Consider the following 19932-nt stretch of genomic DNA (forward strand, 5'->3'; position numbering starts at 1 on the left):
ATGTATTTCTATTTACGAGATCTAAATCTATTCGATTATTATTCAATTTACATTTTATAATGTATAACTAAAATTGTTTAAATAATTTATACAAATGTTAGAATTACAAATAAAATTATTGATTAAATACATTAAACTTACATTAATCTATCATTTAGACAACTTTACAAGTCTGAACATGATATGTATTTTTCATCCAATATTAATTAGGTAAATATTAATGAGTTTTTTCAACGTACACTGTTTATACTTATTACATATTAAAATATATGAGTTTGAACATTAATGTGAAAAAGTGTAGAAGATTTTAAAAATAAATTAGTTAGCTAGTATTATAAGTGTATAGTTAAGGATAATTTTCAACTGACGGTTGTTCTCCATTTGTCTCGGCGGGTTTAACGTGCTCAATCTTTGTGGCGCCTAACCTAAACATCTCTAGGACGACGCGATGACAATGTTAAGCGGAGATTATCGAACGGTAACAACTCAGTGACAGTCCTGTCAAAAAATTTCGCAATGTATTACCATAATAAAAAAAACATTGTTTATGTGTTCTTGCACGTAATTCAGATTGGGATAATTTTTAATTTATTTATGTAAAGTATATGTAATAGTAAATCAAACAAATTTTGTTAAACTTGTTAATATTTTAAATGTTTTTTAATCTAACGGTGCATGAAAATGTTTCACGAATAAGATCAGATCCTATGTATATTTATGTAGAACAAAATGACATTAAGCAAATGAAACTACCTCAGCATTCACACCTTCGATATAGGACAAACCAATAGACAAAGTGACAAAAGTAGCGAGTTAAAAAATGATTATGTATATTTCGCACTGTAATTAAAATCGTTAGCACACTACAAATGTTACGAAAATCAAACCGAGCGTGATGATGTTTGGAAACTACACGATAATATAGGACGTGAACGATTATTTTTGTTCATATAGCAAACAGAAAATTGGTTATGCATTAATGGACAAATTTTACGCCACTTTTATCGCCTAAACTAAAGTAAAATATTGTTAATACTGTAAAAGAGAGATCAGTTTATAATAAAAATAAAGGTTCAATCAACTAATAAAATCAACAATGAATTAAAATGAATACATGTAGATGTTTGAAAGTAATTATGTTTTAATCTTTAAAATGCTTTTGAAATTGCGAAGTTGAAATAAATAGTAAGATGAGTATATTATCAGTTAATATATGTGTTTGGATTTTCATTTAAGATGTGGAAGGTAAGTTTACCGGTGTAAACACACAGCTAAGCGGAGTGTAAGCGTATGGATTTAAAAGCGAATAAGTCTGTGGAGCATGTCCGAACATTTGTCCAGGAAACAATCCTTGACGCTGAGCTATCTTCAACCGTGATGTTAATTGTTTCTTCCATTTGGTTCTTCTGTTTTGAAACCATGTTTTAATTTGTACTTCCGTAAGACCAAGTGCTTTAGATAATTCCATTCTCTTAGACACGCTTAGATATTTATCCAGTTTGAATTCAGCCTCTAATCGTTCAAGTTGTTTTGCGCTGTACGCTTGGCGAGGCTTTCGTTCGGGACCAGCTCGTCTTGGCCTTCTGCTGTTCTTGTCATCTAAAAACAAAATCGGTCATGTTAAGTTAATTGGAATGACTGTGTAACAATTTGCACTTGATTAAGATCAAGTAGTTACAATATGTGGTATCAAATATAAAATATAAATGTTGTGTTTAAAACTTTACGCTTGTAAAAAAACTGAAACAGTAAAGAAATATTAAACGTCGTCTTTAAATATTCAGCAAAAATTTGTAGAAGTTAATTAATAAAACCTAAGCATGTACTACGGAATTTGTTATATTAATATCCATTCAGTATTTCATTGACACCTCAAAGAATATGAGAAATAACTTATCGTCGTAGAGGCAGGAAGTTGTACCTAAGTGACAATATGCAACGATGAGAAAGCTTTTCTAAACGGTTATAAAACTAGGCCCATTTACAAAGTAGCTGCTCTCACTTAAGACAAACACACGGTGAATTTTTTCTCGAGTACTAATCGGAATTGTCGCAGGTTCTCGTTAAGTGGCTATAAACACAATCAGAGTGTTTGCGTTGCGCCTGCGCAGTTTGACATCTCATGTGTCAACAGAGTATTGTGGCGGGTGTATGGCATGTGATGGCCTCGCTAACAGACTGCTAACGATTTACGTAAGCCGTATTTGATTTACAAGAACATATTATGTTTAACATAATACAACAAAATCGATTAAAATAATTTTGTTTCTTGTTAATATATTTCATTTGCGTGATTTTATCTTACATTTTTTACAGGGTCTTTATAGAAAAGTTGTACCTTCTGAAACTATCTTAAACAACGAGACGAGGTAAACATGCAATAAATGTATAGTACGCTATAGTGGAAATAACCTATATAAAATTATTGACGAATTTTTAGTATGTACAATAAAAATTTGGATATTTCCCACTAAAATACTCGTGATGTCACCGATGATGTGCGAATAATAAGAGACCAATATGTTAATATTATGCACATTAATTAAAAGATATTCATTGATAGTGAAACTTCTGTGTAAAACTTAAGCCTGTAAAAATAAACTTTGTAATAAATGTCTAATTAAAATGTTGTCTACCAATACAACCCATCTTATAATTAAACTCCATATTTTTGTACCATCAATCCTCGTACGATGGAAATAGCTCTGTGGTCCTATACCAATAAATCTAGATTTATAATTTCTCCGTTTATAGTTTTTTTTAAGTTGTCTATGGCACATAAGTTTTAGTTGGAATGTCGTCAGGATATAATAAAAATCAATCAATAATTCTAGTTATAAAACAATTGAAGTCAGATCGTTTTAAAAAATATTATTTATCCATCGTATGTTATTCGCCAAAAAATATTAAATTGCATAGAATTTAGGTAAGCATTTTGCGTAAACAAACACAATCATTTACATTTAAAACAATACGAAATGTGTCCACTTATTTACAAATGTACAGAAATTTTATTATCCTCTTACAATTTATTAATTAGATTGATTTAGTTAGTCTTGGTTTTAGTGTCTATTATTTTTGTTCTCGAGAATGATTACTTTAACTACATCTTGAAACTTAACTTTATCCCTAAGCAAACTTGTCTCTCCTGAGTTTCGAAATATCGTAGAACGCGGAAGGTTGCGAGTTATCTATTAAAGATATCGGGTCCTTTTCTAGCTACACCGATCGCAGGAACCACGTTAAGGAAGTATACAAATAGGCGAGCTTTGTTAGTAATTATCGTCGCGGCTGCTGTTTGCCAACACCTCGGTGCGAAGTCCCGACCACCGTCGGACGACTGGCGACAATTCGACGAACGTAACTTCGAACGTATCGCGCGAACCGCAATGCCGTGTACGCTTTATTAGTTTTGTATATTAGTAACGCCAAACATATTTTTCACACTAGAGGATTTTTTTAGTTTCTTTACATTACAAAAGTTTGTAGTAATCTGTTTTAATCAACTTTATTGTTTTTGATCAATCTACTATAACAAATATAATATAAATAACAAAGCCATTTTTGGCGAATCACAATAAATTAGATTCAATGCCATTTATAAGCTAATGATAATGAATAAGTTTTTTAGGTACAAAAAAGTGTTCGTTATTACGTAAAAACTTTCATGAAACTTCAAGAAAAGCTACAATATTTAAAATAAGCAGTGAGTTTTATTTTTGAGCTTTAGGATTACACTTCAAACATTCCTCATATTATGATCGGTGAGTTAACGATGCAATGCGGTAACAAATTGAGTTGACGTAGAAAGTTTGGGTTAATGTTGGACCCCCGGTCTATTCCCGGACATGGCACCCTCACACTAATTTATAGCCACTGAAATATGTTCGTAGTGGATTCTACACGATCTACAAACAAAATGTATAAAAACGTTGGTAATATGTACGGTCACGCATTGATACTAACCAATATTGTTATAACTAAGTAAATTTATTTGTTTTTTTAAAGATAATAAAAGTTTGATTTAATTTCATTGATACAGTTACTATAAAAAAGATTCATGAGGAGCGTCACAAGAACATAAACGGTCAATGAGACAGCACAATAATGCCATGGAAATATGAGGCCGAAGAAGAAAGAAAGTTGCGGATTTCATGGACTCGGCGTTGCACTTCATTTTTCAGGAGCTGAAGATAAGGTCGAGCCTTTCTGCAATTGTTTACTGTCAAGTTTTAAAATAATTTTATCAATATTACGAACAAAACATATCACATTAGAAAACGGCTAGAATTAATCAAAGGAACGTTTGTGATCTTTCGTCATGATAACGCTTGACCATACACATCTTTAATTACTTTCAAAAAATAAAGACAGTTAAATAATACATCCGCCATAGTGCCTTGACCTTGCGCCTTCATATTTCCACCTGTTATGGTAGGCTCAGATTTTTAGTATCAGATTAACAAGATATGACTGTAAAATATACTTGCAGCGTTTTTTTGATGAAGAATTCCTTTCTACAACAACGGTATAATATACTCCTACAAGATGGTAATAAATCATCAACTTATATACTGTATTAAATAAAAATGTAAATAAATTTATTAAAAAAAGTCTCGAATTTACGTGTAAAATGCGAAAACACTTTTCCCCGAATCATCTTGATTTCATGTTCTAAGCTAAATTTAATTTAAAGTAATTTATGATGTAATGAGATAAATTATTATTGTGTATAATAATAACCATTAATTAGGAATCGTATACAAAAAGATTAGGCCCACTGTACAATAAATGAATCACGCAAATGTTATGAATGCAGAGAACAGTGTCAGAGAGACTGTTGCGTGGGCGTTTGAGAAGTGATGCGTGTGAACAATTACACTTGGGTGGTGTCACGCGATGTTGTTAAGGATGTTCGTATTAATAATATTACAATAAAAACAATAAATTAACAATATCGATATTCTTATTCATATCTTTTATTAGAAAAAAATCAAAATAGTTGACGTCGAATGTGAGGTTATATATATATATGACATTATATATGTGTTTTCGTTAAAAATTTCGATTAATAATATTACCACACAAGACAGAGTTTTTAAACCCGGAATATGACTACCTAACCAGCATCGCTTCATTTTTTAAATTCTTAAGACTTAACTAAGTCTATTTTGGATCATTCATCTTATTAATCTAATTTGAAATTAGGACACCAATTTACGAAGTAATACAATTCATTGGTTGTATTTTCCTATCCAAATTTTAGTGAATTGTTTTATGATTATATGAGGTTAAGGCGATATCTATTACGAGCTAATATAATACAGTTAAAAATCAGTTATAATCTCTTTTTTGGTTTTTCTATGAAAGAAATAGTTACCCTTCTGTTCTAAGTTTTATTATATTTAATATTTAAGCGCTTATCAAATCATATACTATGTGTTTATTCCATTAACATAAAAAGTAGATATTCGTACGCATAAAATATACAATTTCAAACGTAATTTTTAATTTTAATAAAATAATTATTTTATCGATGTTTGCATAACAACATTGCAATATCGTGATTAGTTCACCTCTCGATTGTTTTGTCAGCCTGTTGATTATGTTTTGAAATGCTTTATTTATCGTGCATTTTTCCTAATACTCTTCCTAAGTCGCAAACTTACTTTCTTTCTTAGCAGACGCCCACGATCATAAATCAAAATAAGTGGTTAGTAAATCGGCATACCCTTAGTCGATAAAGCATAGGGAATCCTATTTGGTCGATTTCGATTTACTCTATTGAGCAGATCTTTGTTCCAACAGGTTAGGTACAAAGCTACAAAACGCCATTTTTTTTAAGTATAACATCAAAAATGATACGTATTGAATACTTTTAATTGCATTAAAGCCAGTTCAAAATGATATTTGTGACAGTGCAATCATTCGTTAACACTGTTTTATAAATTTCTGTTTATACAGTGCATCATCGCAGCGACACGAGAAAACTCTGATTCATACTCGATTTTGTTTACTTTGGACAAAAGATTATGGTTTAATCACTTTAACAATTTAACCGAGCGAAACCTAAGTATTTGGAAGCAGTAATAAAATTATTCTTAAACTTTATTATAACTGTAACGCGTCTAATTTGAGAATTATAGAGATTATTAGTATTAACTGTAAAATAATCAATGGGTGTAGATTAATCACTATAGCTACTAACTTTACTCATATGAAGCTGTGAATATGTACTAAAGTTTATAGCTTTAAAGGGAGAATATAATGCGCAATCTTATATCAAAAGTCTTGAGCGCTTTTGACGGATTTCAAAATCTTGTAATCTTTATTGCTGGGATTGATGCAAACACAGCAATGAAACGTGGTCTTTCATTTCTGGTTTCATTATTTGTTTACTTTTATTAGGGTAAACAAAAACGGATCCAAGCAAAGTGAAGTATTAAAGGGCTTTTTTTACAAAACTAGAAAGTCTAGGATCTACACGTATGTCTACACAGAACAATCATAAAAATGAAACACAGCATATTACTTTCCACATTACACAAAGGATAATTAAAAATCTAATTTTAATTAGTTTTTTAAAAACATTGAAATTGGAGTAAACTAAACTAACTAAACTTACTAAAATTGGGGTAAGTATATCATTACTATCGCAAATAATATTATTGTATAGCCTACACATCTCTTTTAGCTTAAGCAAGTTTACAGTCGCACAGTGATCCATGAAGAATGCTATGCTCATGATTTCTCCACAAAATCGAATCAGAGTTGAGGAGATCCGTAGACGAAAAAAACTAACCGACGTAGTCTTGCGGATTGGCAAATTGAAATGGCAGTGTGCACATTGCTATGTGCACACTGTCATTTTTGCAGTAGAGATCGCTTTTAAGGCGTTGAGGTTTTAGAGTGGAGACGCCAGACCGGAAAGCGCAACGTAGCACGTCTATCCACAAGGTGGGCTTGATTGAGGCTACATCGTCTTTCCGATCCTAATGGAAATATATAGAGGAGACCTATGTCGAGCAGTTGACGTCCCACGGCTGGAATGATGTTTATGCTGATACTAATTGCAGATAAAAACATAATCTTTTTTTTTGGTTTGAAAAATGGTAGCCTGGTTATGAAGGATGGAATAGAGGTTTGATTTTCAGAAGGCGCACACTATGTCCGAATGTATTGCACGGATTAAAACTCTAGCTCTGTGATTTAATCTTACTTTCTTCAAAAACTTATTGAGCTATTATTAATTGCCATATTTACCATAAAACGTTGTCGAGGGTTGATGACTTGCTAACCAGTGTGCATATGCATGGCCTGCAAGAAGTTCTGCGCTGTTGAGTGCCGAAAGCTCCTGACACGTTGACGTCGATGACACTGATGACAAATAAAAATAATACATTTTTTAAATTCTTTTTTTCTATTTTTCTCTTAAATTCTATAAACTATAGCGATTCCGTTCTTATGTCTTGCATGCTTACTCGCTATTTGTAAGTTCCATGTCCACCTATAACACTTGACAAAAAACTCAGGATCAAGTGCTTGCCGCAGGGATATTATTGAAAATATGTGTTTCGCCCACTGCGACAATTTAATTATACTGCATTAATTTTTTAATTAACTATTAATACTTATTTTGTCATGTTTTGTTTTAATGTATTTTTTATCAGTTTGCATTTTTTGTTAGCCTGTATTTAAATGTATGTATATAATAATTATGTGTGTATTTAAATAAGAACAATTTGTTTTTGTAAGTATTAGGGAACAGAATTTAAAATTATATTAGGAAATAAATTGTATGATAAAATTTTAAATTCAAGAACTAAATCAAAAATCTAAAATAAAGACTAAGGAAATATTTTTGTAATTTTATAATATAATTATTTTTTAAATATATATTACCTATAATAGTGAGCGAAGACTGTTTGCTAGCTTATGTCGTTAATATGTTAAGAAAAAGTAGTTGTGATATTATACTTTTTTGAAGGAATTACTAACTTTTTAAAAATTATTTAAGGAGACAATACCATTATATTCATCTGCGTTTTCTTCAAGACCAACTTGATCACTTTGAATAACAGAATCTTCGCCGCTCGAGTCGTTTTTCTGGTTATTACCTAATATGTCGTCGATAAGAAAAGTTTTGCTTTTACCATCATTACAACCGTTTTTGTTTTTTTCACTATTTTTTGCACGTCCATTATTATCACAAATTGTTTTGGTTTTGATGATGGCTTTGTCCGAATACACACCAAAGTTTTGTTCGTAAAAGAAAACTCCGTCGGGACGAGTAAATGGATTTGTCAATGTATTAAATTGAAGTGGGTTAGAACATCTAACAGACTCACTGTTTTCACAAATAACATCAATAGTTTCGTTTTCACTGACGTATTCTGTTTCCGATTCACAATCAAACGATTCTTCTTTTTGTGCACCATAACTAAAGCCACCTCTACTAATTTTCGACTCTGAGTCATCACATGTACTCGATATACAATTAATTGAACTCATTTTAATAATTTACTTAAAAAATGTCGCATGACGGACTATAGAACTCTTGCAGATTATTCACACAGATTGTCATCGATGTCAAAAGCAGTAGGGGTACTAAATTTTCTCTCTTCTGCGATCTCGTGTTGATAATTACTTCCGAAAATAGGTGGTACCAAATGAACGGCTCCAGTGGCTGTAGGTATGACCTCACTGTGATTCTCTAACGCTACTGGCTGATAATCTGATGGAGGGGACTGCGCCATCTTAAGTAGGTGGGGCTTCAAACACCGGCTGTGAAAATTCACACCTTTCTTTTATTTGATAACACGCTATATGAGAGCTTTTTATCGCACAAAAGATCTCTAAAAGCTTATGATGAGCTCTCGGGTAGAATATCACATTATTATTTGATTGATGTCATCGATTCGCGAGATTTATTGTAGGGGTAATGCAGTGTAAGTGGTTTAGTAAGATGATAGAAGTCAAACATACTACTGACAGCGAATTCAGTAAAATACAATGTAAATGGATTAAATGTTAAAACTCTTTGCATGTAATTATTATATTCATTTACATATTTTGTTTTAAAATACAAAATGAGTAGTTTTAAGATATATCATTTCTTCACTGTATTGCTAGTAGAAAATAAAATGGTAAAAATTAATGCGCAGCGACCGAATTTAATATTATTTATTAGAATTGGATTACCCGATAAACAGCGATAGTAAGAGTGTAGGGGAGAATGCGAAGGAGAATTACAGGTATTACAAATAAATATGCTGCATTGCATTAGAACTGAAATTCTTGAGTTTAGTGTTTTTAAAATACATAGCTATCTAATGGATTCAAGCGTTACTTTGCGGAAGTCCATCCTAAGTAAGAAAAGGACTAATATATAGCTACTTCCGCTTTGTATTTGCTACATAGCCCAAGTCGCTATACATTACTCCTTTTTTACTTAAAATACATAGCGTTTGGTAGCGAATCATATTAACATTAAGTTAAAGTTAACTTAAATGTAAATCTTTGGCCTAATTTACACTAACATTTATTTAATATTAAACTTTGGAACAATAATTTGAACATGCAGCATAGTTTTCATAATTGAAATAGTCTTCCTATTCTTTTAGATAATTTCGTAAGTAATTTAAAACAACTTTGAAAATGTTTATTAAAAAATATATCTATAGAATTAAAAATGAATCGCAGAAGACGGCTCTACAAATTGAGCTGATATTAAATCAAATATTTATAAAAGCACACAAATTTTTTTAATGGGTGAATAAGTAATAATAGAAAAAGATTAAAGAATACTTTTCTTTTCTCATACAAAACGTAGAGTAAATTAAACCAACTGTCCTTTTCTGTACAATTTAGAATCACAAAAAAAATACAAACATGTAATAATTACACTAAATTAGTAAAATTTACTAAATTTATTGTGTGTAATACACAAAAAAAAAATTAATAATCAAGAATCGCTTTTAAATACGTTTTATTTTTTTTCTGTTAGAGTGCCGCAAGATAGTTAATTTTGAGAGTACAGAATCTGTCGGGGCAGCTAGTAAATGTATAAGGATAAAACATAAACAATTTATTTATTATATAAAGTGCTATTGTTGTGCTTTCTCTCTTTACCTTATTACCTTAAAAACCGCTTCCACTTCCTGAGTAACTCACGCTAGGTGTTTACGATCAGCACCAGGAACTTGAAACTTGACTAGGTTTCTTGGCAAATCATTTTCTCTCCAGGTTCCCCGCTTGCAGATCGAATTGTTTGTACCACTTAGGAAGAGTAAATCTCAGACAGTTTTAAAGGCCGGCTTATCCCTATTGATATATTTATTATTAGTATTCTATAATATACAAGTAAATCCATTTCCAAAGCCTTCTTTCACTTAATGACTCTCGTTTATTTTTATTTATTAACAAAGTCCATCCGATGTTTGTCTACATGAAATCACGTTTTGCGATTAGACCATCCTTTGTATTTAATCTTTTTGAACATGAAAGAGAATAATGTGTCTTGACTTGTTATTTTTTACCTACGTAGAGACTGCTTGAAACTGTTCCCAGTACAATGAAATGTCCGTTACATTACAAAACAAAGTATATTTTTTCATTTTGTAGATAGAGATTAGGTTTAGATTTTTAATTGTACTAAGATGGCTGGAGGTTCTTTATACTCGCTTTTTGCATATTCGTTGTGGTATGTTGATATTGTTGAAAAGGTATAGGTGTGCGAAAAAAATTATGTGTTTATGTTCCATTAGTTAAACATTGTGAGAGCACCGGTACAAGAATAACAGTAATAGTCGTATTACAGAATTTTGAATTTTCATTTCCAATTGAAGTACGCTTAGGACTTACAATACCGAGCTAAAATCTGAATACCGGTATTTGACATTGGAAATTTGAAATATCGCGATACCGGTATTAAAACCAGTATTATTAATAAAAAAATTACTAGTTATATTTTTACTTACCTCAGTTGTTATTTTATGTGTTTGTATAAACGAGACACATTCACTGGGCAGTAGACGTAAAACAAATAATCGCTTTATATTGCCGACACCGCCGCTTCTTGATGGTACCGTGCTCGGCTCATCGGCTCGGTATGTGTAATAAATATGCCTGATATACATTTTAATACAATCAAATTGTTTATATGTATCCAAAAAAAATTTTACAATGTACATAATGATTATCGACATTAGTTTATCGAGCAGTGGTTGGACATAACGAAGTTTGACATGCATTTTACTTATACATCAATTGCAAACTATCGCCATATTTGATCAGGGAAGGCTTCGGATGTGGTTTATAATCAATTGATAATTTAATGGTGACCAACGAGATTATAAACTGATGTATTCACTTTATTTTCTGCTCAATATATTAGTAAATTAATTATAGTGTCTCACAAACTTCAAGAAGAACTCTCAAGAATTTCCGAAGAGTCACATTTAATAAAATCAACTTAAAACTGGCCTGGGTTACTAAAACAACCTGGTCTGAGAAGAGCCCACAATAAACTTGGTCGGGGTTTTTTGAGATCGCTTTCGCAAACTTAGTTAACACAAGAGTTAAAGATATTATATACAAGAATTTTCAAGTTAAAGAAATTGTATATAGTAATTTATTTCAAACTATTATTAATATTTGAAATTCTTTTACAATGGTAGTGAGACTTTTTTTAGTAGATTGCGCTGTATGTACTTTTTATTTGATGTTGTGTCATTGTAAAGGAATGTATTGTAAAAGCTTACACAGTTGCCTCTAAAGGAGCTACTGATTTTTCGGAGGTAAAAAGTATAACAAACTTTTTTCTTTTCGAAAGTTATCTGCGAAAGGAATTCCACCTAGCACTCGTTTGCAGAGTAGTGGTTTCAAGAGTGTGCTATTTAAGCAATATCAGTTTTAGGGAAGACAGCATAAACAACTAGAAATGTGTTGACCTATTTAAAATCTATTCTTCGTCGTTTCAGCCCATAGACAACTAAGTATAGGTCTCCCCCAAGGATATCTATGAGGGTATACTATAATCGGCGCGCTTGGCAGCCGAGTTGGTGATGGCAGTGTGGTACTATGGTACGGAAAGGGCGGTGCTGCCCATCCTCTGGGAACCTGTTTGTGACCAGTGGCAATTCTTTATAATTATGGCACAAAATTTTTATAACTTAAGATTCCATCCCGGAAATAGAACCCGCAACATGCGACTGCAAATCTCCGTCCTCTTCAGCCGGACCACTAATGAGCAGTGACTAATTACAATATAAATATTTTAAGAGCATCTTTCTTAAAGTTGTTATTCATGACACAGTTGGCTTATCTATTTATTTGTTTACTCATTTTCCTAATACTTTTTAATTTTGTTAAAAATGCTGAAGGCATATAAGCATACTCTGCCAGTCAATCTACAATGCTACAGAGATAACACGCAGGCAGGCGTGTAAATGTGATATAAAATATTATAAATTACTATTATACTATATGTAAACGTGACACTATGAGATAGGATCAGTGATCTGGAGAGTCATAGACGAACGAAAGAACGAGTTATAGACTAGAGAGGCAAGTAGTGCAGTAGCACGAAAGTGACTGTCGTTAATCATTGGTAAGTAGAAATGTTAATTAACAGGCCACATACTGCGCAAAACAGATGTCCGCTGGGTCTTTAAGATTCTGGAGTGGAGATCATGGATTGGCAAGCAGAAGTCATCCATTTATAAGATGGATAAATGAAGGTTATATTGGAAGTCTCTGCGTCTTACGACTGAAATGACGTACATAATAAATACTATACATATTATATATAACACATTTAAGTAGGATATAATATATACAAAAATTACAAATAAGCAAATAGATTGAAGTTACGTCAATAGATCTCGAAGGCTTTTTTTAACATATAACGTTCTGTTGACTCTTTGATTCCGAGGGGAGATTATTTCAAAGTATTACGTATTATAACATTGGTCAATGTGTAATATGCAACAACCGAGCCGCAATAAGGTTCTCATAATTAACAATAGTGATTCATGTTATAGTTAGAATCTGTATAATCAAGCTAATTGTTTATTAAGATAATTATATTATTTTAATTACTCATTTAATAAATATTAATTTTAAAGTATTATGAATGTATTTCATAAATTTCAGTCAATTCAAAAACTGTTACGGTAGTAAAGTCACAATATTTTTTTAGTAATAACTTATAAAAAGAGTAACATTAAACGTGATAAATTTAAATTAAATTATTACAGTATTAATCTTTTGTATATCCATTTAGCAAAGTGATCAAAAGTTTGAAAAATCATGATTTCAATGTTCCGTGTGAAGCCCGACATTGTATAAAAAAAAGTGTGAGGAGTGTTTCAATTGTGCTATCAAATCGAGGCACATCACATATATTTTATGAAATAGTGACGTGTTATTCTATTAGGTCATCTAAATCAAAACTTCTTAACCTTTTTTTAAGATCACTTTAAATATTTAGCTGCGTCCGATGGACCTGCATTTCTACCATACACCCAAAATTCTACAAAAAGTCTGAAGATTACATCTAATATTGTATATACCAGGGCTGACCGCGGTACAAGTTACATGCGGCTCTTTGTACGATTATTTTTAGCTCCGATTGATTGTCGAATTATTTCAATAATTAAATTTAAATTACTTATATCAGATCCTGAGAAATCCAAACAAATTACCGGTGTAAATAATAATAATTATTATTCCACCATAAAATTAGCAAAATCCAAATACCGATCGTAATTAACTAACCGGCATCTTAGGTATTATTAGGTGTGCTGTGATATATGTACGTGTGCAATTATATCTAACTTCAATACACATATTTTGCAGTTTTGTTTAAACAATTCAATAACAAAATACAAAATACAAATAAAAAAAAAACATTCTATGCGTTTTTTAAATGCGTCTTCAATTGCGGCTCACGAAAAATTTCAAATTTCGAAAAATGGCTCGCACTATCAAAGAGCTTGGCCACCCCTGTCATATACTATTGACAGAAGAATAGACGTCACTTCAATTTAGTTCTGTACTCTCCTGTTAAAGTATGTGTCAATTAGTAATTAGATAATGGGTCTAGTATTTACTGTGTATATTATTATATTGTTCTGTAGTATTGTATTTTATATTCTTCTATCACATTTACATACCTGCCTACTTGTTATATCTGCACTAATAGGTAGACCAGTAAGAATGCTTACAAGGCATTAAGTCCAACATTGAACAAAGAGAAAAAGCATAAATAAATTAGTGAATAATTTTTAATGGATTCAGGCGTTACATTGCGGAAGTCCATCCTAAATAAGAAAGGACCAATATCTAGCCACCTCCGCACATGCAGTGGTTGTCGTGCATGAAAGTGCACCGCCCGCCAGCCCGCTCGTAAATGCGCTCGGTGTTTAGCACTAATCTGTGTAACAACTCCTGAAGATGCCCCGTGGAGGGATGAAACACGTGTTGAGTGAATTTACGGTGGCGGTTGTGTAGTTGGCATTGTCTGTCGCATGCGCATGAATAATTTGTTACAGTCTCTCGTGATAACAAAAATTTAGGCATTTATGGAATTAGTCTAGATCCTTGTGATGTTCCTATGCATCTCTTCTGTTTTGGCTTCATGATTGGCTGATTATTTGATCGAAGAAGATAAACGATGTATTTTCAAAATGTTTTTATCGACGGTAAAAACTCCGGTCTAATTTAAATTCGAAATATCTTTATTCAAGAAAGCATTTACAGGCATTTTTGAATCATCAATTTTCTTAAGTAATATAACATAATAAATAGTAAGGTACTACCGGCTCGGAATGGTAATCTAATGAGAAACGCCAGCCAGAACCTCAACAGCTGCTTTGTAAAAAAAAAATTAACAACCAATCAACGTATCAACTTCCATACATTTCAATAAACTAAAAACTCCTTAACGCTGTTATAATATTTATTTAACAATATAATTCTAATTTTATATTGTAAACCAAGAAAAGTAAGGTCTAAGATATGTTGTAGAACTTTGTTATATATGCATACACTTGGACTCTTGAAGGATAATTAACTTTTTTAAAGACGAATTTTAGGCGTTACGAGTTTATTTTTATTTCTTGTATTTTTACTTATGTTTTATGTGTATCGATATAATGTAAAGGTGTTTAATCTTCCTTCCTGAACACGAACAGTTGATTCTAATGTCACTTAATTGTGTGCTTTCCATTACTAACGACCCTGTTTCATATTAAAAAGTGACATCTATTTTTAGTTACCCCAAGCTGTTCATGCTCTCCCGCAATCTTTGTGCATTATATGTTGCGTATCTGGTTGTTTTAAATACCCTGACATCTTTAAGAAATTTATAGAATTATTTACACAAAGTGACTGAGAAGACATCTTTGGGCTCTTAACATGAGTTTGTACTCATGTTAAGAGTTACACATGAGATGTACCTATAATCAAACCCTTTGCAATATCTCGTACAAGAGACGTCGTTGTTCTTCACTCGTTTATATTCATTCTAATTTACATTCCTTAAATAAAACTTTGGTTGTCCTGACATCTATTGTATATCTATGGTAAACTAGCACTATCCTTCAGTCGTCTCTAAAGGCATCTATACAGTGATAATATTTAATTGTAGATCAAGTAATGCTACTTCAAGACGTAATAAATACATTGTTTCTAAAAAAGAGAAGTATATAACTACTCCTCAAATATACTGCTGTCGGTTGATATAGTTAGCAAGATTTTAATATCTGTTTTACGCCATCTAGTGAAAAAATAATTTAATTTAACTCCGTAATCTCGTAAGTCATAGAAAAAGGTGAAACAACCAGATGTCATCAGATAAAGTGCGTGTGTTTTTAACTCTATTGATATAACCATTTACTTTTTAAATTATAAAAAAGTAAGTTTATTCAGTCCGTGAGTAAGCTACCACCTGCTCGAAATTTTGATTTGAGAAAATTTGGCTCTAAACTCAACAGTAGCTTCTTTTATTACAATTTTTACATAGGCATGTACATAGCATAAGTAGTTTACATACAATTCATTAAAATGTTTTGACAAATTAATATGCTGCATATTTTCTTTCGGACACGGACATCATTAGGATCAAAATATAATACGTTATTATAATTTCTTTCTTCTTTTAATTTTTTAACATTTATGTCTTCATTTTAGTCCTAGGAATCTATTAAAGTCTTACTACTACTTCATTAATGTAATGATGGTCAATATTTATACTCTTTTAACAGAATAAAAAAGGTTCTACCAATATTCAATTATTTTTAGATTTGACAATAACCCTTCCAAGGATTCCATGTATGAATTGTAAAAATTATAGTTTTTCATATGTGAGCACGATAAAATATTGTAAGGGAAATTATGCATTAATTTGTTTTCCTCTTTCGTATTTAATGCAATTTTGAGTATATTTCTTAGTTAAGACAACATTTTGTATTATATATAATAGTTTTTATGGATAATACATTTCAAGAAAAAAATGTAGATCTTTTTCGACCAACGATTCACAAGCTACAATTTTTCAAAGAAAATATGTTTTCAGGGTTTACCTATACAACCAATGTTTTACGTTTATAACTACAAACCTTAAACTATGAGCGATCTGTTACTTTATTTTTATTCACAAAATTTAAAATTTATTAAATAGAGCTAAAGATGCATTTACACACGGGCATAATGGCAGTCTTTAGCTGTTATTTGCCCGGCGCGGATGTGCTCTTCTGTTCCTATGTTATTTGTTTTTGCTTACCCATTAGCTTTACTAGCTTATTAATCTGTAATTAAAATACGTGGTAATATTAAGAGTAAATTTTATTATTGAAGTAATCTTTAGAATTTTAATCTTAAAACTTGTTACTTGTGCAAAGTTAAAAGATGTGTAATCACAATTTTGACGCTCATTGTAATTACCTGGTACTTTCACTTATATTAATTTGTTATATATGAAAAATTTTCTCCAACTATTCCTCTGATTTAGCTTTTGCGAAAATGTTTAAATTATTTTCCTGTTAGGAAATGAAAAATCATTAATAAAATCGCTCTCTTTTATATATTAAGTCTCTGTCAATAGTCAATGGGATGCTTGAAAAATATTCCATTGGGGAATAAGCGCCAATGGCCTTGTCGTATCATGATCGGAACATAATATATCAATATTCATACAGCCGAAACTCTTTTGGAACCACCCGAATCTTTCGGCTATTTTGTGTTTACATATGAAAAAATCTAAAATATTTTCTTTTACGCATTATTAATAAGTGAACTCAAATACCAGTTTAAATGTCTAAATATAAATATTAAATTTTCTTTTTTTTTGTTTTATGTAAAAACGTTTAATAATTATTATTGTTATAATAATGATTTATGTAGTAATAATTAACCACAATAGTTAAAAAATCACGAATGATTAATGAAAAGGATATTTACTTGTTAAATAAAAAATCACTGTGACATAGCAAAATGTTTTTAATTTTACGACGTTGCTATCAAATCTTTGGCGTATCAGATAATACTCTCTGGTACAGAAAATTACTTTCTCCGTGGCTGTACACTAAGCATTGTTCTAAGCTGCTGAAAGTGATAAAAAGAGATTAATGCCTGAGCTGGATGATTACAAGCAAGAAACTGTTTTTAAAGTAATCTATTTTTCAAAAGTAAAATAATATTAGAATTTTTTTTAATTTCTGACCAGTGAATCACACACAGATAAAAATTATGTCTTTAATAAGCCAAATGTAAATGTTTTTTTAAGTATCAATCTGAACCCTCAACGTATATCCAACGATGGAAAAGCCTGTTTATGTAATGTTGAAGTAGGTATGTAGCAGGTATAAGGGCTCAGTAAGCTTGATCCGAAAGCTTGTGAGAGACAGCGAGAGTAAAGTAATGTGAACGAGGTGTTGTTTGTTTTTATTTGCTTACTATTTATTGTACTACACAGGGCATAAAAAGAAATCAGGTTAAATAATCAAAAAAGTAGTACAAAGACCCGTCTTATCGTAAATGGCGATTTTTTTTTCCAAATAACCATTGGACGGATTTGGTTAATAAGGAAAAATGTTGCGGGACGTCATTGAGTTATAGGTATTACGTACATACATATTACAGATTATATATAAAACATATATCTTTAAAAGAACTAGTACTAGCTAGACCAAATTACGATTGGCGGTTGGACTAAAAACTCATCTGCCGAAGGGGTGACTTACTTGTTTTATCTATCGACTTTTTTTACGTGTGGGCTTCGTAAGTAGAGTACGTTGGCGTCATATATATATATATATTCTACAATTATATTTATCTAGTGATAGTGCGATTATAGTATTATAGATATTTTATTTCAAAATAAAGATTTTTATTATAGTTTAAATTTGCCTATACATTTTTACATTTCGTAAAATATACAAAACAGCTTACGATATTCTATTAAGTAACTGATAACTAAGTTAATAAGTATGCACAGGATAATTGGTTATAGTTGTAAAGATATAAAATTATGGAATTTATAGCTTATTTGACTACAAAAAAATTTAAACCTATTATTACTTATTTTCAAATAATCTGTATAAAATGATCATTTTGAAATATGATATATAAGTTTATTTTTTCTATTGGAATGGGACTTGCGCGTATTTTCTGCCAGTACAAAGTCTGCTCGAAAAGATATTAAGTATTATTTATTTTTATAATTGAGTAATCTTGTGTTCATTATTTCTAAAAATATTTATTTTTGAATAGAGTGTATCATATATTATTTGACAACAATTGGGCTAACAAATTATCCCTTCAAAGCATTTACACCTATTACTAATTACAGGGTATATAATAAAAAATAGGGTCGACATGCGTAAAAAAATATGTCTGTTATGTTAAAGCGATCTTGAATTCGTTTTTAAAAGGTAAAGTAATAGATAGCGATAAAAATATTCTCACTAAATAAACTCTGTATTTTATATATGACTATAGACCTTTACGTATAATATTAGGTAGTATCATTAAAACTATGAAAAGACTATGAAAGTAGTAGTGGAAATTTAAAGGCAATGAAATGACCACAGAAGAGCACAGTGCCACGGTAGCACACGGATGAGAGAGGGTGAGGTCTCGAGTTCGATTCCCGGGATACAGTCTTCTATGATTGTGCCTTCACACTTTGGATTGCCACTACTTATTAAAAAGTTTCCAGAGGATGGGCAGCAGCGTCCTCTGTGTATCATAATACCACACTGCAAGCGCCAACCCATCTGCCATGCTTGGCGATTATGGTAAGTCCCCTCATAATTATCATCAGGGGTGGCCTATGGTTTGCAGTGGGCGTCTATAGGTTGAAACGATGATGAGCACAGAATATCTGTTAAAACGACCATAAAAACACTTTGTACAAAATAGAAATAAAGGGTTTATTTAACCGGTATAAACTCGACAAAGAACAAAAGGTAGCGACACACACACACGTAGATAGTACATATTAAGTAAATAAGGTTAAAGTACCTTTTCAGTTTATCAAACAAGATGTGCTTAATACGTTTATATTACGTAGCAATTACCTCTTTTGTGGAAGAGGACATGAAAATGCAAAATTGTTTAATTAGGTTAAATGATTTTGTAGGTGTAAGTGGATCGTGTGAGAGCGTAAATTTAATTGCAATAGAGAAAACAATGTTTACTGTTTGTACCCAAAGACGAATAAAGATCAAAAACGTGATGATAGTGAAACTTAACATTTTATTCTTTGTACCGAACTTATTTATTACTTATTTTATTTACGTCGTTGTAAATAAGATTTTTAGTAATCTATGAATGTGCAATGTAGCATGTAACTATATATGAAAATGCAGATAGCCAATTTTAAAAACATTTCAATTAAAAAAAGACATTAATTTGAAATTTAATTTA

General features: G+C 31.1%; 1 protein-coding gene across 3 annotated transcripts; it reads right to left on the reverse strand.

Annotated features, from left to right (window-relative positions):
- Positions 1-282: 282 nt before the first annotated feature.
- Positions 283-8583, reverse strand: LOC137931687 (homeobox protein koza-like). 3 transcript variants are annotated; one of them, XM_068775172.1, is made up of 4 exons: positions 8028-8583; positions 7264-7377; positions 1332-1599; positions 283-498 (listed from the first exon to the last, which is right to left on the reverse strand). In XM_068775172.1, the coding sequence occupies exons 1-4, from the start codon at positions 8509-8511 to the stop codon at positions 426-428; spliced, it is 939 nt and encodes a 312-aa protein (XP_068631273.1). In that variant the 5' UTR covers positions 8512-8583; the 3' UTR covers positions 283-425. The 3 variants fall into 3 exon arrangements, with proteins under 3 accessions (XP_068631273.1, XP_068631272.1, XP_068631271.1); XM_068775171.1 differs by having other exon boundaries at positions 409-498; positions 1256-1599; XM_068775170.1 differs by lacking the exon at positions 283-498 and having other exon boundaries at positions 1149-1599.
- Between the last annotated feature and the right edge of the window lie 11349 nt (positions 8584-19932).

This window comes from Battus philenor, unplaced genomic scaffold (genome assembly GCF_028537555.1).
Source record: "Battus philenor isolate CCGP_79_NKW_IND1 unplaced genomic scaffold, ilBatPhil1.0.hap1 SCAF_8, whole genome shotgun sequence".
Lineage (NCBI taxonomy): Eukaryota > Metazoa > Arthropoda > Insecta > Lepidoptera > Papilionidae > Battus > Battus philenor.

Coding starts and splice junctions, on each gene's coding strand:
- LOC137931687 (XM_068775170.1), bottom strand. CDS start 8,511: ATGAGTTCAATTAATTGTATATCGAGTACATGTGATGACTCAGAGTCG. Junction 7,378..8,027: donor AAACGCAGATGAATATAATG/GTATTGTCTCCT, acceptor ATTTGTCATCAG/TGTCATCGACGTCAACGTGT. Junction 1,600..7,263: donor ACCCTCGACAACGTTTTATG/GTAAATATGGCA, acceptor TTTTGTTTTTAG/ATGACAAGAACAGCAGAAGG.